This window comes from Phocoena sinus, chromosome 13 (assembly GCF_008692025.1).
Source record: "Phocoena sinus isolate mPhoSin1 chromosome 13, mPhoSin1.pri, whole genome shotgun sequence".
Taxonomy (NCBI): domain Eukaryota; kingdom Metazoa; phylum Chordata; class Mammalia; order Artiodactyla; family Phocoenidae; genus Phocoena; species Phocoena sinus.
Genome location: NC_045775.1, coordinates 34,346,055 through 34,368,033, shown reverse-complemented (window position 1 = coordinate 34,368,033; position 21,979 = coordinate 34,346,055). Strand labels below are relative to the sequence as shown.

Genomic DNA, 21,979 nt, shown 5'->3' with positions numbered 1-21,979 from the left:
AGTGAGAGGCCCGCGTACCGCAAAAAAAAAGGAAGCTGAAAGGGGCCTTGATCTGTTTTGTGGAATGAGGTGGAAAATGAACTTCTCCCTACATGGTCATCAAGGATCCACTACAGCTTGAGAGGTAATTTTAAGAAATATCGTGGTCCATCTCCCTCACATAGTTGGCACTGATGTAGCTCCTTCCCCCGCCCAAGGCTGTAGCCCTGGCTTGCATTCACAGAGAGGTGAACGAGGGAAATGAAAGTCCAGCATGACTGACCTCAAGGCGGTGCTTAAAGTAGGTCGGGCTCTTTGGGGACATCCTCACCCTTACGGGATGAGGCCAGAGAAGTGGACCTGGTCTCCTTAAATTGCCCTCTGGGTCTCCCATCAAAGGCAGAGTGTGAGTCTGGGAATCCTTCCCAAGGGAAGAAGCAGGTCTGGGCGGATCATTGATCTTGTGGGTTCAGGGGGCGCTATGCTCCTGGGCGAGACAGTGGGTAGAGGGGAAGGATCACAGGCTTCCGGGGCGATCACCTAGGCTTGAATCCCACCTCCTCACCTCTCTGGACCAACCCCCGTCTCACAGAGCTGCCATGAGGATTAGACGAGAAAGTGCACATAAAGGCAGCCCCTTCCTAGCCGATTAAAAGTCTCATGTTCTGAGCCCACCAAGCCTCTTCCCGGCTCTTCCCCTGGGAGCAGGGGGCAACCAAGCCTCACAGGCTCCCGGCTCCAGAAGCCACAGAGTGAAAGTAAGAAGCTTGTTGTCATGGATGGGGGTGGGTGGGCACATTATCTTGAAGCCTCCTAATCCCATTTTCTGCTTTCATGTTAATCCTTTCATGTTAATCCTCTTCCACACTCAATCTGCCACACTCAACTCCCAGGGCACCGACCCGGAGAGAGAGCCGGGTTCCACCTCCTCCAGGCAACGGCAGCGCTCCCTGGTGTGGGTGCTGGAGGTGGAGTGTCGGGGGACAGTCTGGCTGTGCCTGGGTCCTCCCCAGCTGACCTGGATACTCTTGTAGGCCAGGCCTTGGATGATTGTGGAGGGCTCAGCTCACTTATAACAATAACAATGACGGTATCAGTATTTCCTAAGTACTGTTTGCTGACCCTGGCTAAGACTTTTTTGTTTTGCGGTACGCGGGCCTCTCACTGCTGTGGCCTCTCCCGTGGCGGAGCACAGGCTCCGGACGCGCAGGCTCAGCGGCCATGGCTCACGGGCCCAGCCGCTCCGCGGCATGTGGGATCTTCCCGGACCGGGGCACGAACCCGCGTCCCCTGCATCGGCAGGTGGACTCTCAACCACTGCGCCACCAGGGAAGCCCTGGCTAAGACTTTTATGTATGTAATTTCGCTCAATTCCCATGACACTCCTGTGGAGCAGGTATCATAAATCTGAAATTTGCAGGTTAGGAGATGGAGGCTCAGGGAGTCGTCATGGCCCAGATCACACAGTGAGCAAAGAGAAAGACTGGCCAGAATTCTTCCAGAACCTCATGGGGGACCAGTGGCAACCTTTCGTGTTGCTTCCTACTCCTCCAGCCCTGGAAAGGGCCCACCTCTCTCCTCTGGTCCTATCACCTGAGGCTTCAGTTGGGCGAATGCATTTCTTCCATGCACTAGATCTTGGTGTCACTGGCTGTGCAGTGGAGTGGAAAGAACGTAGACTTTGGGGTTGGCAGGGATGGGTCCGGCTTCCTCAGGAAGGGAACAAGATGTTCCCAGGAGCTGAACGTTTTCCAGGGACACAGGTGGCTACGTGGAAAGGGCCATCTGGGGGGAGGATGACTGTGCCTCCGGCTTTCACTCTCTACCCCCTTCCTTTCAGGGCACTCCACCACTTCTCCACCCCCAGCTGCAAATGCCCCTTTCTACTTTGCAGGACTGAGCCTGGCCATTTTTGCCCCCCTGATACAGGTTTGGAGGCAAGGCTCACCCCACTGAGGAAGCAGCTGTTTACCACCCCTTTAGCTACCTGTGGGTGAGTTTTCTAAGAAGGTCTTATGCACTTTGGACCTCCATTTGAGTTTGGCATACACTCAGAGCATGGGCTCCCTGACTCTGACTTAGATTCCTCTTACAGCAATTCTCCCTCCAGAACAGGCTTGGAAGTTAGGGCCGGGTTTGAATGCTCATTAAATCCCTTTGCAGCTGTGACCTGGCCTTCGGTTTTCAGGTCTGTAAAACTGGAGTGATAATCACACCTTGCCGAGGTCACAGCCTGCGCCTCTCCACGGGCCAGTGAACCTCTCATCTGGAAGCCCAGAGGCAGTGGCTTGTTCATCTTCAGCCTTCGCTTTCCTCACTGAGTCACACAGTTCCTGAGCCTGCGGGTCTCTCTGCTGACTGTAACCAGGGTCTTTGTTCCCCTCTGGATAGCACAGACCCCGCAGACCCTCCTGCCCCAGCCCTGTGGAACCCCCTTGGGTCCAGCATGGTGACGTGGTTCTCCTGTCCTCAGAGCAGCACAGACTGGTGGGCAGTTGAACAACAGAGGGCACTGTAAACTCTAACGCTGGCTAGCAAGGGGTAGGCTACCCGTGCGGTAGCGTGTGAATTCAGCTGAGGAAAGAGCTCTGGAGGCTGATGGAAGCCGAGTTCCTCCTGGGAGGGGTGGGACTGAGAGTGGTGAGCATGGGCAGGACATGGCTTGGTTGAATCGTGGTGTGAGGTTCTGTGGAGGCTCTGACCCTCCCCGCCCTCCACGATCAGCAAGCCCAGGTAACCAGAGGCAAGATGTAGGGTGTGTGGGCTGGGCATGGTGGTGGTAAGGTGCAACCCTGAGGGTCTGAGCAGGCGTCCACGATGAGGACTCCAGAGCTAACATCGGCTCTTCAACCACTCAGAACTACGGGGACGTCCTGTGCATGAGAAATTTCACCGACTGCATCTGCTGAGAAAACACTGGGTTCTGAGTTGAACTTTGGTTATTCTTTTTTAAGCCCTCAAAGGCTTGTGCACGTTGAGAATATTCTAGAAGTATAATGGTGTACAGGGGAGAAGACGTGGGATTTCAAGTTAGAAGACTTGCATTCACACTGGGGCTCTCTCTGGCCTCACTGTCATCTTGAACTCTTTCACTTTGGGCTTCCATATACTTGGGCCTTTCCCTGTTAGACCCTCCCTCCCAAAACCCAGGAAGAGGGGACCGGGCTTTCCAATGACTTTTCTGTCTCCCCACTTTCCATATATTTATTTCTTGCTCAAAGAAAGACTCTGAGGGCTTCCCTGGTGGCGCGGTGGTTGAGTCCGCCTGCTGATGCAGGGGACACGGGTTTGCACCCCGGTCCGGGAAGATCCCACATGCCGCAGAGCGGCTGGGCCCGTAAGCCTGTGCCTGTGCTCCGCAACGGGAGAGGCCACAGCAGTGGGAGGCCCGCGTACCGCAAAAAAAAAAAGAAAGGCTCTGAGAAAGGCAAGTGTGCATTACCACGTGGTGGGCAGTGGTGATGATGGCCAGGCCCAACCTTGCACAGAGGCAAAGCTGACCTGAGTGGAGGCTGCCCAGAGCACCCTGGCGTGGCTGACATCCCACCGCTAGGACATGAGTCCTCTGGGTAAAGGCTCTGTATAGAAGAAGCGAGTATGTGTTAACATTTTAACCTTGTTAGTCCCTCCTGTCTTTTGTTAGGACATGGATGTGGAGGGCCAAGGACGGAGACGGGAACCATGGGAGCAGGGCCTGAACACACACTGTGCCAGCTTCAGTGTTTGCATGGAGACTTCACTCCATCACACGCCGCCCCCGCCCCCAAACAGACACCAAAGACAAAACTGAAGACGAGAAAGGCAGCCCAGGAAAATGCGGCTTGAGAAGAGCCCTTGCCATGAAATGTCCTTTTATTAATTGATTTTTTTTTTTCTTACAAAAATAAACATTTTAATGAACAAGAAGTACAAAAGCTTCTGGATATACAAACTCCAGGAGCGGGGAGAGGCTGCTTTTGGCTGCTTTGCGGCTTTCACTGAAAGCAAATGAGGCAGAAAGGCCCCGGCCCCACCCCTGCCCCAGGTCCTGGCTCAAACTGCTACCTGCCCCTCAACCCCATGACCTGGCTCACACCTCGCGTGCTCCCGTGCCCCTGCTCCTGGGCTGGCCGGTCAGCGCCCCTGTCGGGCCCAGAGGCGGCCTCCCCAGGTACAGAATCACCCATCTCTCGGAGCATTCCTTCAAGTCTCCAGTCTGGAGTTTGGCTAAGGGAACACTCTGTGACTGACTGTCCCCACGCGGCCCCCACCGGGCCATGGCACAGGCAGCAGCAACGGCAGCAGGGTCTCTGGCTACATTCTCGCGCTACGAACACAGTGGTGGGGCTGCCCACAGAACTGTCCCAGTGAGGGGCAGAGCCCCCAGTGGCGAGACCGTCCTGAGCCTCGCTGGCAGCCCAGAGGGTGAGAGGGGCAGTCAGCCCTCCGTGATTCCTGCCCTGGAGCCAGCAGTCCCAGACCTAGACTGGTAAACTCACATTTTAACATGTGGCATTATTGCACGTTGTCCTGGTCACCTCGGTCTGTCGGGGATGTCAGCCTTGTCTGCAGGGGTGCCCAGGTGACATGCAGTGCTGCCAGTGCAAGTCACAGGCAAGCCCAGCTGGCAGGGATGGTCAGCTGAGCCCACAGACAGGTCAGCCAGAGGCCCTCACATATGTGGTCTTGCTGGGATCAGGGACCACGTGGCTCCATCCTGTCTTGAAAAAGACTAGTTGCCGACCTGGGGGCAGAGGTAAGAGGTAACAGGACTGGATGATTCTCTCCCTGGATGCAGGGCCACTCTCCTCATAACGCAACTGCCCTGAGGACACTTGTCTTCTCACCATCGCTGGCTTCTGATGGGGGACCGCTACCTGTCAATCTCTTCCGGGGAGTCCAGTCACCTCCCTCAGGATGTCCTTTCCCACTGGCTCACCTGTCCAAGTGGTCTGGTTGGTGACCACAAAGGCCTGGCACTGGGCATGGCTCTCACAGATGTCCACAGCCTCGGCCAGGTTGAACACTGAAAGCAGGCAGCTTCCGTGGTGGTAGGATGGCCAGCAGCGGTAGTCTTCCTGGGGGATGGTACTGCCTGGGAGGTGCTGGTACTCTGTGGGTTGGGGATGGAGCTCAGATGAGAACTCTCTGTGCCCAGGGGTAAGGGCTGGGGTCGCTTTCTTTAAAGGGCTGTGAGCCACATTTCCTAGGTGAGGGCTGAAATCCAGCCCAGTCCTCCTAGCATGGAGATGAAAGCAGCAACCACTGTGAAACTGGGATGGCCACACAGGAAAGGCAAAGCTCAGGTTTACTTTTTGGGAGACACATGTCTCCCATACATAAGGGCACACAGCTCGTTCAGGCTACACGTGGTGGCGGGCACAGGCATGGGATAAGTGCACACACAGAGCCATCGGCTGACCAGGAAGGTTGCCGAGCTCAGAACATTTTAGACGTTTAAAGCCGGGCTTCTCAAACTTCAGTGTGCATGTGACTCTCCAGGGAATCTTGCTAAAATGCAGGTTCTCATTCAGAAGGTCTGGGGTGGGGCCTGGGAACTGGCATTGCCAACCAGCTTCTGGTGCTGCTGGTTGGCAGACCACACTTTGAGTGGCAAAGAGTTTAGAGCTGCCCTTTGGGCCCATTTCCTCCTGGCCTTGGGGAGAGAGGCTAGGCCAGTTCCTCGTTTTGAAGTTCAGAGGCGTGCAAATGAATGTAAAACACCAAAAATGACCATTTGGGAATCCACACCTTGAGTATTTGGGGCAGAGGCTGGAGGAAGAATGTGAAATCTCCCCATTTCACAGAAAGAGCCCCACAGAAGCCTCTGAAATCTCCTCAATCCAGAAGCTGCCTAGCCGCAGGCCTCCTGTTCCCACGAGTCTTTCCCGCTGCCTGGGGAGCCCCAGCTCTGGATCGATAATGCAGAAGCCCTGGGCCTCCGGCCACCCCGCCCTCCTGCCTCCATCTTCTACCAGGGACTAGACCAAAGTCCAGGGCTGGCTGTGATTTATAGCCCCATAAACAGTCCTCAGGGACAGAGCCAGCCATTGTTCACCTCGTTAAACTTTATTTACAGGGCTAACGAGGGCTCCCCCACCCTTAAGACTGGCCAGAGCTCCTTGAATACAGAGGCTGCCCATCCCTCGCCCCCCTGCCAACCATGCTAAACCCCAGGGCCTCAGCAGGAGAGATCACAGCCCACAGGCCGTGGCTAGAATTCTCTCTCTGCCCTGGAGCTTCTTAACTGGTTTCAGTGTGGAGCCCCTTCTCCACCTCCAGCCACCCTCCCAGCCCCAGAAGGGCGAGGAAGGAAAGAGTAGCAAACATATATTGTGTTCAAGCTGTGTAACAGGAAACGAGTTAACTGCTGTCACACATTTCACCTGCCATTTAATCCCCGTAAGAATTCTGAGGCAGGTAATACTGAACCCAATTCACTGATGAGGAAAGTGAGGCTCAAGGTGTAAGTTAACTTGCTCATAGTCACGCAGTCAGTACACAGTGGGGTTTGCAGCCACCCAGAGAAGGGGTGTCAGCGCCCACCCCCCAGTTCAAGGCACAATTATAGTTGTTGTAGCTCAGTCGAAGTGAAAGGTGAACAGCGGTCTCTGCAACACTCCACGTGAGTCTCAGAGGGAGGATGAGCCACTTCCCCGATTAGGGGAATCACCCACCCTCGCACCTGTTCCCCACCTCCCCAGCCCCTGGATCCTCGCCGGGGCCACTCACCGGCTCTGCCGCCCTCCGTGGAGTTCTGCAGATACTGCCCGCTCCGGTACAGGTGCAGCACCTTCTCCAGCTGGGCCAGGGTCTCATCCACCCCCCAGGTGAGCTCTCCTGCAGAGTGCACGGTGCTGTAAGAGGGTACCTGGGCTCCTACTTCTCCCTGAGGTAGGCAGCCAGCTGCCTTTTCCCCTCCCTCTGGAGCCTGGGCCCCGATGACTGGAGGACTGGGCACTGAGTTTGCCACAGAATGCCACTTTGGGAAATGATGTTTCTGGACCATGGGGTGCCCTGGGTCATTCTTATGCCCATGCTTGCTGGGGGTGGGAGAGGGTGACGGGAGGCAGGTGGGCACTGGAGAGCTTACCTGTGGCGTTGACAATGCTGTCCAAGAGAGGCCGTAGTGAGGGTGGGGCACTATGGGGCAGGAGGTATGTGAAGAAAAACCTGGGGCAGAGAGAAATCAGGGGCTTAGTGCTTCAGCCTTTGGGGACATATCCTTCTTCTACCCCAACTTGGGACAGAACCCCAATCTGGCCAGGGAGCCTGCCCTGTCAGGCTAACCAACTGGGCCTATACCCCCAGAAGTGTGCCAAAGAGTCTTCAGACTCAGGGTCGGGGTCTGGGCACATGCTAAGGCCACAGATAACTTCATACCAAACTGAAATCTGAGGTCTGTTTTCCCCACCCGTCCCAGGGACCTTCCCACCCCTCAGCCCCGCATTATCTCCCGGCTGACCCGTGTCAGAGCAGCCCCATGGCTTGGCCCTATGAGGAGCTTCCAGAGGTGAAGGGCCAGGGGAGGAAGGGGCAGGGCCTGTCCCACCAACCCTAGGATCTGGGTCTGACACTATTTTAAGAAGCCTCCAGCTGCCACCCCCAACCCAGATTCTCCTTGGGGCTGACTATTTTTAGCCTCACGGTCAGGAGCCTGAATGTTCCCTTCTTGAAGGGGTGGAGGTCTTCCCCCACCCCTGCTACTCCGCTGGTCACGGCTGCGTCTCCCAGCCTGGCTGGCCTCCTGGACCCCATGCTGGCTCCCTCCCTGCGAGCCCCCACCCCCACCCCGGGCTCCCGCTCCCTCGCCGCCGGCCTTCCTGAGTGGAGATGGAGGTCACCTGTAGGCATTGTAGAGGTTGCGTTTCTCATTCATGGCCTCGCACCAGCCCTGGGCGGAGCAGGGCAGGGTGAAATTCCTGGCTGGGAACTCGAGTGTGCAGTCAGCGCTGTCTGTGCACGGTGTCTCCTCCACGCGGGCGTCATCCAGATCCGTCACCTTCAGTTCCCCATCCACCAGCACGAACTGTCGGGGGCGGAAGTCCAGCAGAGTGACCGAGCCCAGCGGGGAGTGGGCCAGGTGGTGGAGGAGGCGGCCCAGGCTCAGGCAGATCTGAGGGGCAAACACCAGGCTGCTCACGGCTTCTCTCCTGGGAGGGCGCCTGGGGGCTCTCCGCTTTGGTGCTCTGGACTGAGCTTGGGGGTTTGCCTTTTTCCTCAAGGCTCTGGAGCTCACTAAGGACTGAGGCCTGGGGCCTTACTGAGCAAGCCAGCGATTTTCTGTTACCCCCGGTGGGCCTGACCCTGAGGGTAACATGGAATAAGCGGGAAATGGGCAGTCTGGGCATAGTGCATATCCTCCCTGAAGCTGCAACTTCGGTGTGCTTTCTGCGCAGTGTATGCAAATAGAGGGAGGGTCAAGATGACCTTAAGCTCTTTTCTAGTCCTAGGACCCTGGCCCTCCTGCAGCCAGGCTGAGAGTATGCCTGAGTGTGTGTGTCAGGGCGGCAGGAGCACAAAAACCTCAGGGTCCTCTTTGCCTCGTTTCTTTTTTTAACCCTTTGGCCGATGGCCGAGTCAGCTTTGCTCCATCCTTCCCTCCCTCTCCCTCAACTGAGGAGGAGTTGAAGCTGCTCTGGAGGGCTGGCCTTCTAAGGGAGAACCATCCCAGCAAGGAGCCCGGGGCCCTGGCCCTCTTCCCTGCTCACTCGGAAGCGATCCTCCCAGGAAGTCTGCAGCAGCTGGATCATTTCCACAGGGGCGCCCAGCTCCGTGATGGTGGTCAGGGTGTCCGGGATGTCCTCGCTGTCCTGGTAGCAGTAGCCATAGAGCTGGAAGAGGCCCAGGCGGGTCATGAGGTCACAGGATGGGGGTGGGGACAAGGAAGGGCTGGGTTTTCACATGTCCCCCACCCTCCCATCCCTAGGTCTCTGCTTCAGCTTGGGCCAGAAGAGAATAGCAACGTTGCCTGGGAAGCCTGCCCTCTGTCCCAGCAGCCAGAGTTCCTACTGATTCCATCAGCCCCTTACCTCTGGCCACTCAGGTAAATGGGCAGGTCTGGCCACCTTGTGTTAACCATGTGCCAGGCACTGTGCTAAATGTTTTACAAGCAGAACTCAATTCTTAGAATAACCTTAAAAGGGCATAGTAGGTACTATTAGTGTCTCCAATTCACATGTAAGGAAACCATCTCAGAGAGGTTAAGTTACCTCCCCAAGGCCACACAGCTAAGAATTGCAGGAGCTAGGATTCAAATTTATGTTACTCTGATTCCACAGCCTTGTTCTTTCCACGAGTACCATTTGCTAATCGCCCAGCCAACAAACGGACGTTATACCTCCTCCCTGCTCTAATCCTTGTCTTTGCTTCATCATTTTCACTTTCTGGCACCTTCATTTTTCCTCTGCTCTGGTCTTTCTGGAGGAAAAGCAATCTCCCTTGGGATTGGTAACAAGTGTCGATCAGAACAAAAAGTATCCAAGGGGCATATCATTGGGTGTTCTCTGCATAGCTGGTGGGCAGGGCGGGGTGGGGTGGGGTCACTCATATCAACTGGGGGAGTAGTAAGAGTGGTTCCTGGGGAAGGTCAGTTCTTTGAGGGCAGGGTCACAAGGGCCGGCCCGCTCCATGTGATCTGGGGGAGGGGCTCCATACAGCTCAGCTGGCCAGGGGCTTCTGGGAAGCACAGCCTGACTCTGTCACTGACACCTCAACCAGCATCCACAGAGATCTCTGCTTCTCCCAGTCTCTCCCACCATGCTGCACATCAGCTAAGGATCAGCCGGTGCTCAAAACAACCAGCACCCTGTAGGGAGGAGGAACACAAAGGCTGAGTTGTCTGGGCCAGAGTGGGGAGAGGGGAGGGCTGCACGATGGGGGGTGCCGGTGGGGTGAGGCGGCGGGGGAGTCAAGCCCCTGGGCTAGATGTCCCTGCACACACCGTCACCCTTCACGCCCTTCCCAGCTCCACTCCAGGTCCTTATATGCTCCCTTCCATCCCAGGAGTGCCCTTGCAGCTCCCCGTCCCTGGAGCCAGCTACCTCAGTCCTGCTGGCACGAGGGAAGGCATGTCTCGGTGTCGCTGTCAGATCACTAGGGCTGCAGCTTGGGGGGGGGTCAGGGGGAAATCCCCGGGGCCCCCTTCTTCCCTCTCTCTCTACCCTCCCCACCCCACATCAGCCCAGGGAGACCCCAGACCCCAGTGGGGCAGAGGTAGGGGTGAGGTAAAAGGAGCAGCCCTGGAGCCTGGTTCTCATTTTCTTGCCCAGAGTCTGAGCCTTTGTGGGAAACTTCTGAAGGTTATTAAACACCCGGAGGTCGTTAAATGCGCTGTTAACGAGGTATTAATCAACACCCCTCAGGAAAAAATAAAAAGACACCATAAACTAACACCCCCCCCCCCCCCCCCCCCCCCCCCCCCCCCCCGTACCCCAGGAAGCGAGAGGCTGAGCATTTCAGTCGAATCTTTTGTTCCTTTGGGAGAAGAAATATACTCTAGCAGGGCCAGAATCAGGGCCCAAGTAGGCCTGGGGCCCCATCTGAGGCCTGAGGCCCTGGGAAGGACAGTGATGCAGGGGAGGGAAGACCCTTGTGCCCTTTGACCCTGGGCTATAGAGGCATCTATCACGTGAGGGAGTGGTGTGTGTGTGTGTGTGTGTGTGTGTGAGAGAGAGAGAGAGAGAGAGAGAGAGAGAGAGAGAGAGAGAGAAAGAGAGAGAGAGAGGTGGGTTGGGGAGGGGTCCCAAAGATGGATGGAGAGATCTCGCCCAGGCAGTCCCCGGACTGAGCAGGCTCTGAGAAGGGCCCAGTGGGACATGCTATCCTGGCCCTTTTCTATTAGAACCAGCACCAACTTCGGGGCTGCCAGAGAGGCGGAGGGGGCCTCGGGGAGCGGGAAACACTCTCTGGCTCCTCCCCGGTTCAGCAAACAGTCAAACAGTTTTGAAATTTTAAACGATTAAGACGTATTAAAACAACATTATTTCTAGTTCCCTGCACACCAGAAATGGAGCCTCCTGAGCAGGAAGTCCCCCAGGCAGGCTTACCTGGAGCAGAGGTGGCATTGCTGAAGAAGCCAGAGGGATACTGGCCTGGGGGTTGGGGGACGAATGTAGGAGACCCAATACCAAGGCAGTCCCGAAATTCACACTAAGGTACCTCTACCTCCCTGTAATGGTAGCTTTTCACCTCTCCCCTGACAGAAAGGACCTGGCACCCTCTCCATCTTGTAAGACTTCTGTCCTAGGGCAACTAACCCCAGTCTCTGACCCTGTAAGAGTAACACAGCCAACCCAGTCTCGGTCTAGAGAGAGAATGAGTGAAAACTATTCAGTTGTAATTTTTTTTTCCTTTGGCACCTTCAGCATTGGGCTGGGGGCCTGACATATGCGTGAGGGTGGTTAGCTGGATGTTCGTCTTGAAGTTTGGGTGGGGTAAGAGAGGGCGGGAGAAGTTCCTTAAGAGACAGGAAAGCGCATCAAACCTCAAATCCCTCGTAAGGGAGGGGGGTGGGGTCTTGAGTCAATTAACTAACACTTAATATCCTGCTAACACACTCAAGACCTTCTCCACTGCCTCAGAATCTGGCCTACACCCCAGGTTTCCAAAAGGTTCCCAGGAGCTCCTGGGAAGCAAAGAGAACAAGATCCTCCCAGTTAGAAGGGCCACGTGACCAACTGCTCACTCCCTGTAGCTCCAGTGTCAGCCGTGCAACAGTTGGCTGACACTGGAGCATAACCACCCATAACTGTTGGCTCTGCCTGACCTTCTGCAACCAGTTCAGGGCCCAGGACCCAGTCAACGTGTGTCTGACCAGGGCTGGAGTAGCCCAGGGAGACTGGGAGCCAGCAGTGGTATAAACAGCTCTCCGGCTTCTCTCTCCTATTCTGCCAGGCCCACCCAGATCTGGTGTCCATCTCACTCCTGAGGAAAGGAGGGAGGGATTCCTGGGTTTCTGACCAGTTCTGCTGGGTGCAGAAAGGTTAATTTGAGTGGGCTAGGAGGTGGAGGTGCGGGCAACATTCCTCAGCTGGGGAGTCTGAACAAACCCTATGCTCACCGGGCCAAAAGCAGCCAGGGATTCCCCTCTCAGTCCGCTCAGACATGTGCTAAGGGAACGGTTCGTCTAATCCTAGGGCTGACTCAAGGACCGTGGAGAGCTGGGGGAGAGGAGGAAGTGGGTGTGTTAGGGCAGTGCTGGGACTATGAGAGGCCCACTCTCTTAGTCTAGCCTGGAGGGAACAAGGTTGGGTCTCATCTTTTCCCTCTGTCCCCCAGTGAATGGGAGAGACAGAGTCCCATTTAGTAGGAACCTGGGCATCTGGTCTTCTCAATCTTCCAGCCTCTTGGCCACATTTGCTCAGATGATGTGACATGCAGACCCTCAGGTCCTCAGCCTGTCCCCCGAGCATTGAGCTAGGACCCTGAGGCTTCCTCAATACTTCCAAAGCCTACTTTGAGGCCAGGGTCTCTTCTGGGAAGGGCTATGCATTTTCTGGCCTACTATCCAATCCCCTCCAGTCCTTTCAGCAGCTTCTGGGTGGGGTACAGGATATTCTCTGGGAATCAAGCCTGGCCTTTTTCTAGCTCTTCCCAACCCCATTGCAGTTCCACCCCAACTTCAAAGCCAGACAAGTCACTGTCTGGAAGTTGAGAGAAGTGGGGTTCAGATTCCATCAAGAAAGGGGACCCTATCACTGCACTTGGGACCCTGACTCAGGGATGACCTCTGTTCATTGTTTTGGCTGGGGTCCCTTCCCCGGTGCTCAACACCCCAGCTCCAGCCAGAAGCAGGGTCCTAAGCCCGAATGGACCCCCACCCCTACCCCGAGTTTGGGGACCCTCTGTCCTGTCTTCAAGAGATACGGTTTGGAAGCTGAGAAACCCGGGAGTCTCTCCGTAACGGGACACCCACCAAGCAGGGTGGTGTAATGGGAAGCTGCCATGGCCCGGGTTCTGCCCCTAGCTTAACCTGGGCAGTCATCAGGGCTCCGCTTCTTTATCTGTTAAGGCCAAGGCTTCTCTTCCAGCCCGAGTGGTCGGGCACTGGCACGTCCAGCCAGCACCCTTATCCCTGCACCCGCCCCCTCGTACCTGCAGCACGTTGGGGTGCCGCAGCCGCTCCAGCAGCACCATCTCCTTGAGCAGCTTGTGGGCCGCCAGCCGATAGCAGCCCCTCCGCGCCCCGAACTCGCGCACACAGCTGCCCAGATCGTGGCCGCTGAAGTCCACCGCCTTGAGCGCCACCGCGACACCGCCGGGCAGGCGGACCCGGTACACGGCCTTGGTGTAGCCGGAGCCCACGTACTGTGCGCCGGACACGTTGCGGAGCGCGGCGCAGCCCAGGCGCGGGCCCGGGCCGGAGGATCCCGGGCCGGGGGAGCCCGGGCCAGGAGCCGGGGGCCAGCCCGGAGCGCCGTCGGGCAGGGGCCGGGCCCGCGGGGGGCGGGGACGCTGCAGGCCCGGGCCGCCCGGAGCTAGGTCCATCAGGCGCCGCCGCTCCGGCCGGCCGGCCCCGGGACCGGGGCCCCCGCGGGAATAGCGCTGCACCTCCTCGTAGCGCGCTCGGATCTGCCGGGCCAGCTCCCCGCGGCCCCCGCGACGGCCCGGGCCCGGGTCTGGCGAGGGCCCGGGGGACTGGCCTGGCCGCGGAGGCTCCGAGCCCGGTGCGAAGAGCACGTTGAGGACGGAGCCCAGCAGGAAGGAGGCGCAGAAACCCGCTGCCACCGCGGCTCGCCGGCGCCGCATCGCTCCCCTCCCCCCGGCCGGCCGGCCCCGCGCGGCTCCCCGGCCGCGGCCCCGGGAGGCTCAGGCTCCGAAGCGGCTACGCTCTGCGCCCCGCGGGTCCCCTGCCCAGCCCGCGCGCATGGCCCCGGCGGCCCCGACCCCGGCCCCTCGCAGGATGCACATCGGCCTGACACTTGCCTCCCTCCCGCCCTGCCCCCGCCGCTTATAAGGCCCTGAGCCGCCCCCCGCCCCCGCCCCCTCCGCCTCCGCCTCCCAGCTCCCGGCCAGAGCCCATCCTCGGCGCCGCCCCCTTCGGCTGCCCGGCCCGGCCTTCCCCGCTGACTGACAGCGGGACCTCCTCCCGCGGCCGTCCGGGCCTGGGAAGCGGCGCGGAGGCGGTTCTGGCCCTGCCCAGCCCGCGGCCCCCGAGCTCCGGCCGGCGAGAAAGGGAGGGGTCGGCAGCGGCCCCGGGACGCGCGGGGGCTCGGGCCCAGCCCAAGGGCGGATAATGGGGTCGGGGCGGCCGGATAACGGGACCGAGAGGCGGCTAACGGAGCCGGCCGGGCAGGGTGGGGGGGGAAGATGAAGGGGCGAGGCCAGCGGGTAACGGGTTCTGGAGGGGACGAGCAGCTGGGTCCGGGGTGCTGAGGATCCGCGTGGTCCCAGAGCGCCCTCCCGGGGACCCGGGGCCTTGGGGCGGGCTGGGCGCAGAGAAGGAGCGTGGGTCCCGCCTCCCGCGAGTGGGACTGCGGGTGGCGGCTCCTGGCTCAGTCCCGGTTTCGGGGGCGGGGGATGGGGAGGCGGCGCTGAGGGAGGGGCTGGCACCTGCGAGCGCGGGTGGGACGGGAACTCTGGGATCAGAAGAAAAATCTTGAGGTTTTCGGAGATGCCCTCTTCAACCTCCTCTACCAAGTTTTCTGATTTTCTTTGTCCCCGAAGCCCCAGGTGGAACCGCTGCCCCGGGATCCCCGCAGTCAGACGCGGTTAGCAGCGGATCACGAACCATATTCGTGCTAGTAATTTACAAAGAGTGCCTTTGTACCCACGGACGTGCGTGGTCCAGATTGTCTCTGGAGTGTGTGCATTAGTGTATCTGAAGGGGCTACTGTGTCCGAGGAAGGGAGTGTATACCGCGTGTGTAAGTAGGTGCTGACTCCACCAGAACTTCTGGCCCCTCCTCCTCCCTCCCTGATTGCATCATTAGTGCTAATTGAGGAGCTTTCACACGCCAGTGCATTAGTTGTTTGGAGTGAGCTCCCCCCTCCTGGGAGAGATAAGCCGCTGCCCCTCCCCCTCCCAGCCCTCCACTTCCCCACCGCCCAGGAACTGTCTACCTAGATCCTCCCACCTTCCTGGGCACCTTCCTGCCTCCTGGTCCTCTACAGGTTAATCTCTTTCCGCCCCGCAGTGTCAGAGATCGGCTCGAGAGGAGTCAGGGAGGAGGTGGAGGGCTTAGAAAATCTTTCCTCCAGGAGGCTGAAGAGGTTCTGGCTTTGCGACAGAAAGCACAGCCTCTGTGATGAGAGAGGGGACAGGAATCTCTGGCCGGTTCTTTTGGACCTGGAAGGGCAGAGGACAGCACTGAATTCTTGATCTCCAGCCTGTGATCCCACTGATGAAGGGACAACCAATCCTGACTCCTGGGGTCCCCTAAGACTCGGAGAGCTGGGGCCTAGTCTAACTTAGAAAACATGAGAGGGCCGAGAGAAGCCACGATTCTCCTGAGGACCTTGGGTTTGGTGGAGTTTGGTCTGGTCCTGTTTAGCTGCTCTGCCCTGCCCTGGCCCTTGGCTGCTGGGTGTAGGGGGAAGGCTCTGAGCAGATGCCCTCCCCAGCCCTCACACCAGATGTCTTTGGTCTAATTAACTGTGCTGGGAAAACCAACCTGGGTTTGTAAACAGAGCTACTGGCTAAAGTCAACAGGGAGCAGCAGCAAACAGCAAACATTCCCCTCACACAGCTACAGTCCAATCCAGCCGCCTGGGCAAGAGGGGCGCCTGGCTGATCATGGGGCCCCCCTGGCCGACAGCTGAGTCAGGGAAAGCCTCTCTACCTCTGTGACCCTAATATGGCCATTTCCTTACCAGTTCCAGGGCTCCTTTGCTGGGGAGGAATGGGGATTCTGGGAAGACAGAGTTGCCATTTCAAGATAGGCTCTGCCCCCCTTCCAGAGATCTCCTGGTATCTATTAGCCAAACCTCCTGATCCCCAAGGAAGCCATTGTGGGGGGAATATTCCTTAACGAGCTTTCTCTGGGGCCTGCTCTGCTCTAGGGTCTTGGAGGAGCCTCCTAGGTAGGACTTGGCATTGAGAATCTATAACTCGGAGTTGGTGAATATAACATGAACATCGTTGAGTTCGTTACACATCGTGTAGGTATTATAATAACATGTTCTGAAATTAGATAATTGTTCCTGTAATATCTTTGCCAAGCTTCAGTGTTTCTGTTATGGTTTGAAAGTTCAATGCACACAGGGCCTGAGAAACAGGCCTGAGTGTACATACATACAATGCACACAGGGCCTGAGAAACAGGCCTGAGTGTACATACATACAATGCACACACATGAGCCCACGGAACAGTGGCCTCACACACAGGAACAAAGGCATTTCAGCACTCGTTCTCACACTCACTCTGTCTCCCTTGCCAGCTCTCAGACATACAGACATATACAATCTTTGATGGAAATAGGTTTTTGGACTCTGAAAAAAAGGGATTGAACAGATTAGAGTTTCTGAATTGGCAGTTTCTTGAGTTCTTAACCAAATTGTGCTTGTTTGCTTTTCCTTCTTCTTTTTTTTTTTTTTTGCCACCCAAGGAGTGGAATCATCATTTCAAAGAACTGAAAAAGACACAGAACTCTGGCTGAGGATCCAGATCTACCGTCTGCCCATCCGCTCTGTCTCGAAGACCTGGCAAGGCCAGTAGCCTCTTTATTGTCTGCCTTTTCCCTCCAGCCCAGGTCTCAAAGACCTCTTCTGGAGTATCATTCTGCTCAGCAACCTGGAGGATAAATTGAACTGGGCCTTCAGGCCTTTGTGAGCTGGGCCCAGCCCTCCACCTGGCCCAGTTACCCCCTTTTCATTTCCCTGCACAGAACCAGACTCCCTCAGCCTGCCGCCTGCACTAGCTCCTGACTTGCAGCCATCATTAGTGTTTTCCCCTGTGGCCCTCCCGGTTCCCTTTCCTGAAATGCCGCCTTGTAGCCTTTCTGTGTCATCTTTGCTAGCTGGTTTTTCGGGGTCTCCCAGAAAATAGTGCATTACAGATATTGCTTCTCCAACCGGGATACACGGGTCCCTGGGACCTTGAAGGTCTATTCTTAGAGTTTTTGTGGATTTATTTTCTTTAAAAGGAAATGTACGAAATACATTTCTCAGGTCTTGGAAACCTTGATGTAGAGCAAAGAGCTTTGGGATTTGGAGTCAAAGACACCTGGGTTCAAATTTCATTATTCGAGTTACTTTGGGTGAGTTAGTTAACTTCTCTGGGTATTTGTTTTCTTATGCAGAAAATGGGAGATGACAGTAGTGCCTACGCCGTAAGGCTGTTGAGTGAATGAAATGCAAAGACATAAAAAGTGCTTGGCACAAGCTAAGCCCTCAATATGGGTAATCTGTAGCTAGTATTAATGATGATATTAAACAAATAAACATCTGTGACAACATGTTAGACAGCTAACCATAACTCCGCCTAGAGGCAGAAATGACTTTAACTACTCTCCTTCCTGGTTTCCACTGGTGAAATCTCTCAGCCTCCTGGGCTCTCTCTGTGTCTGGAATTTTCACTTTTTCCCGAATCACTAAACCAGTGGTGGATCAGAAGAGGCCTCGTTGCCTCCCCCAGCCCGTGGTGAGCTGCACAGGGGAGACTATGAATCAAGGCCTGATTCTTGGTGCCGCGGTGACCAAGCACAGGGAAGGCCTTGGTCTGTCCTCCCTGGGGCAAGGAGCTGGGGGAGGGGATGGGCTCTGAAAAGGAAGGGGGGAGGGAAAGGGGTGGAGCCGGCAGCCTGCGCCCCCACCCCCCCTTCCCTCAGGTAGGAAGTGAAGCTGACGTTTCCAAAATATAAAAAACAGATGAAGAGGGTCAGGTTTCCTACACACTGGAGAGCGGGAGCCCCAAGGCAGAGTCCCCAAGAAATGATCAGAGACAGAGATGGGGGGCAGAGAGAGAAAGAGAGAGGAGAGGAGAGAAGATAGACAAAGATGCAGAAACATGGAGAGAGAGAAAAACGCCCCTGAATCCTGAGGGTAGTCAGACAAAGACAGAGACAGAAAGCCGTGGCTCAGGAAAGATCTTTCCACCCGTTTCTGGAAAAGAGCTTAGTTCCTCTCTGTGGGTCTCAAGTTGGGAACGTGAGCCATTTTGGCTCCATGACCCTGGCTGAGGGTGAGGCTCTCCAGGACCCCAGAAACAAAAAGGCCCTCTGGGCCCAGAGCTCTCCCTGCCCGGGCTGGTCTCTGTCTGTCTGGGCCTCCAGATCTGTGGTCCAGAGTCTCCCTCCCGGAGCCAGCCTCGCTCTTCCCCCCTCCTCCCTCCTGCTTAGCTTCACCTACCAGCCCAGAGAGATGCTCTGTGACAGCTTCTCTTTCTCTCCCTTTCCTGGATGTCTGGGATGTGTGTCCTCTTCCTTCACTGGTTCGTTTGACTGGAGGAGCTGGGGGCATGGGGCTGAGGACAGAGAAGGCTGAGAGGTACCTGTTTAGAGCCATTACCTAGGGGAAGGAGGGAGGTGGCTGCCTTGGCGTTGGACCCAGGCCAGGGGAGGGCTAAACCCTAGGGTCTCTGTTCCCTGGGCAGATGGAGAAGCAGGTAGAGGGATGAAGAGTTGGCCACTGGATCAATGGGTGATGGGTGGACTCTGGTGGCAGGGGGTGGTAGAGAGGAGGCCTTTGCCTTTGTCCAGAGGCCTTTGCAGGGGAGAGGGATAGGAATGGGAGCATAGGGGCCAGGTGATCCGATCTAACAATTCACACCTTCTCTGACCAAGCCAAATGTGCCCTGAGTCAATGGGGCAACTTTTCTCCCAGGCCATAGTCAAATAGAAAGAATCAGTTCTTTTCGAGCAGCCTCAGGGCTGTGGTTTGGAAAGGAGAGCAAAAAGAAGAAGAAAGAGGGGCTGTTGAGTTTGTGCATCTGGTCTTGGACCTCCAGAAGGCTGACAATTCTCTCCCTCTTCCCCAGCTGCCCCGGGAGGCTGGCCTGGACCCAGGCCCAGAAAGAAGACTGTTCCTTACAGTTAAAGAGGCCTTGGTCCTGCCTCTGCCCTGAGGAGTTTACCGTGTAATTGGGAAGATTTGCTGTCAGCTGTTAGGGACAGAGGGAACTGTGCAGGGTCTGGGGCAGGTAAGAGCTGGCCCCTACCTGGAGCCCTGATGGAGAGTTATCATGTACTGAACACCTGCTGTGCGCCAGGAACCGTCTAACCTCTTGACACGTACTGTGAGGTCAGTATTACTACACCCATTTTATAGATGGGGGAATTGAGGTTCATGAGATTAGGGAATCTGTCGAATGTCACACAAATCTTAAGTGGCAGAGCAGACTGCCGTGAAATCAGGAAGCAGCAACTCAGACCCCGCTTCGGGTCTTCTCTCAGCTCTTTGTTGGTTGGGGAAGAAAAGAAAAGTTCCTGTCAAAAGGAGCAGGAGAGGCAAATAAGTGCCACCAGTGGGAACCAAGATGGAAGCGCATTACGGTGATTTTTGCCTCCAAGCAGCAAAGTTTGGTCATAAAGCTTTGCTATTTTATTGTTCTTATTTATTCTAATGATAGAGTATACTCATTAAATGCCTTTCATCATCATTTAACCCACTTAATACCTCTCAGAGATAAATACTATTATTATCTCCAATTTTCAAGATGAGAAAATTGATGTATAGAGCAGTTAGATAACTTGCAGCAGAACTGGGATTTGGACACAGATGCTGATGGCAGAGCTGTACTCTTGCATCTTCCGTCCTGTGTCCGTTGTTTAGTTCATGATCTGGGCTGGGCTAATTTCAGCTATAAAAATCCCAAGGTCAGTCTTTCGAAGCTCAGTGCTGCAAACTTGCTTCAAAGATGGGTGTCTGATGATGTCTGAGCCTTTAAAGGACAGAGGCAAGTCCTGATGGGCTCACAGGGCAGTGGGAAGAGAAGGAGGGAGACACAGAAAGAGGTACACACACCCCCCTCCCAGGGAGAGCCAGACTCAGGAGCTGAGACTAAACCCCTATGAAGTGTTTTTCAGGGACCCCAGCAGACTCTGTAAATCATTCTCCCCTTCCCCTTCCCTGCAGAGGAGATGGTTTACAAAGGGTTAACGAGACTCTGGGTGTCTGCGTGGAAGTAAAATAATTAGTTGAAAAATTCCAAAAAGCACCAAAAGGAAGTAAAAATTACACAAAATCCCTCCATTAAAAGAGATTATATATCATAAGATACGAAAGCCACCTTGCCTGCCCCTCCAACCCCACCTGCAGAGGTAACCACTGTGAAGGATGCTGCGTGCAAAGACGCCCTAAGATGCCCCACGCGCTCATCATCTCCCTCCCCCCACAGGCTTCCCTCGGTGACTGTTTCATTTCTGCACCGGCAGGCTCCAAGACACCTCAGTCTCTTTGAGGCTTCCAAACCCAAATTTAAATCCTGTGCTTAAAAAAAAAGTCTCTTGGATTTGCCCCTTTATTTCCTCACAGCCTTCCTCCCCAGTCTAGGCTCTTCCTCACACATCTGGTCTGTTGACTGTGTCCCCTCGATGTTCTCCTCCCATCTCAAAGCCTGTACGGGCACCAGGTACATCTGCCAAAAACACTGCTTCCAACACATCATTTTTCTGTTCTAAAATTGTTGATGACTCCCCATGATTTGGAGGATAATTTAGCTTGGCATTTAGAGTCAGTCGCAACCTGCCTCTCCTATTCTTGTTTCCACGAGTACTTCCTGATGCTGTGTTGCAGCCTGACTGGTTGCTTCACCCATCTTAGAGCATTCTCTGCTTCTCCTGCCTGACGACATCCTTTCCCCACCTATCCAAAGCTTGCCCATCCTTCAAGGCCCACCCCAAGACTTTCTTTTTCCAGAAAGCTTTCCCTGGCTGCTTTAGTTCACGTCCATTGCTCATTCCCCAAATGTCTGACCACAAGGAGTACATCATGGCTCAGAGTCCCCTTGTTGGAAGAGACCTTGGGTATGATCATCAAATAGTAGTTCTCAGCCTGGACGCCAAAGGTCTTCAGGAGTCTGTAAACGTATTGGGGAAGGGGGAGCTATTGTCAATATTCCAGAAAACCTATAGGAAATATTTCATGGTAAGTTTGCCCAGTCAAGGGAAACATTGACTTTCTTTGCTTGTGGCCAGGATTATGTCATGCCCTGGGTCTCTTGTGCTGATGAGTGACACTGTTTTTTTATTAATAAAAATGGGGAGGGGGGAAATTATGTTATGGAAATGTACTCTGGTAGGCAGACTCTTTAAAAAATCTGGGGTTTGTGGGGTAGCAGGATGGATAAAAGGAATCCTTGATGGTGAAAAAGTTGGAGTCACTGATCCTGACCATCTCCTGACTAAAGTAGGACTCTTCCCTGACATTGGGATAGCCCAGTCACCCCTAACCCCCAGCCCCGTGATGGACAAGCTCACTTTCTTATAGGTAGCCAAGACATTATTTGATCGTAGTAAATCTAAACTGTCTTCCTCAGGACAGCTCTTCAAATATCTGAAGATAACTTAAAACTGTCATTGGCTTCTAGTTTCCTATATTTGGCCAAAGACAAACCTTCTTTCATGTTTTCTGAGGCCCCACATGCTATAGCCTTGCCCACCTCTCCCACTTTCGCCTGCACTGTGCCCTTCCTGCCTGTCTCTGCTGAGGCCCGTTTACCCTCCCCTGCTCCTCATTTGCACCTTGCTCTCTATCCCCATTTACGGTGCCCTCTGCTCAGAACACTCTTTATCTCCCCTCTTTGCCGAGTTACTCCACTCATCCTTAGAGCTCAGGTCTTAAGACACCTGCTCAAAGAAGCTTTCCCTGACCACCCCCAGTATGGATTCTTGTTCCCCGTGTACCTGTCTATTGCAACACTCATCGCAGTTGTCATTTCTCTCACTTGTGTCAGTCGATTGAAATCGGTCTACTCTGGACTGTATACTCCGTGAAAGCAGGGCCTTGTTATATTTCTTCTTCTGGCATATCCCCATCACCTAGCATGGTGCCGTGGTCTATAGGCAATTAGTTAAATGTTGATTAATATTGTTATTTTTTTGTTGCACATGGCTGTTAGAAACAGTAAATGTATGCAAAAGCAT

The 21,979-nt window shown here is 55.3% G+C and overlaps 1 protein-coding gene across 4 annotated transcripts; it reads right to left on the bottom strand.

Moving 5' to 3' along the window:
* Positions 1-3,800: 3,800 nt before the first annotated feature.
* Positions 3,801-13,886, bottom strand: PKDCC (protein kinase domain containing, cytoplasmic). Of its 4 annotated transcripts, none has more exons than XM_032653207.1 (7): positions 13,054-13,886; positions 8,670-8,792; positions 7,803-8,074; positions 7,052-7,131; positions 6,691-6,798; positions 4,898-5,071; positions 3,801-4,702 (listed from the first exon to the last, which is right to left on the bottom strand). In XM_032653207.1, the coding sequence occupies exons 1-7, from the start codon at positions 13,705-13,707 to the stop codon at positions 4,617-4,619; spliced, it is 1,497 nt and encodes a 498-aa protein (XP_032509098.1). In that variant the 5' UTR covers positions 13,708-13,886; the 3' UTR covers positions 3,801-4,616. The 4 variants fall into 4 exon arrangements, with proteins under 4 accessions (XP_032509098.1, XP_032509100.1, XP_032509101.1 ...); XM_032653209.1 differs by having other exon boundaries at positions 6,691-6,815; positions 13,054-13,873; XM_032653210.1 differs by having other exon boundaries at positions 7,803-7,987; positions 13,054-13,873.
* Positions 13,887-21,979: the final 8,093 nt, after the last annotated feature.

What these genes read in the sequence shown, in the direction of transcription:
- PKDCC (XM_032653207.1), bottom strand. Translation starts at nt 13,707, where the DNA reads ATGCGGCGCCGGCGAGCCGCGGTGGCAGCGGGTTTCTGCGCCTCCTTC. An exon ending in CAGCATTGTCAACGCCACAG is followed by an intron (nt 6,799 to 7,051) that starts GTAAGCTCTCCA and finishes TGCACTCTGCAG; the next exon opens with GAGAGCTCACCTGGGGGGTG. An exon ending in CAACCAGACCACTTGGACAG is followed by an intron (nt 4,703 to 4,897) that starts GTGAGCCAGTGG and finishes CTCTGCCCCCAG; the next exon opens with GTCGGCAACTAGTCTTTTTC.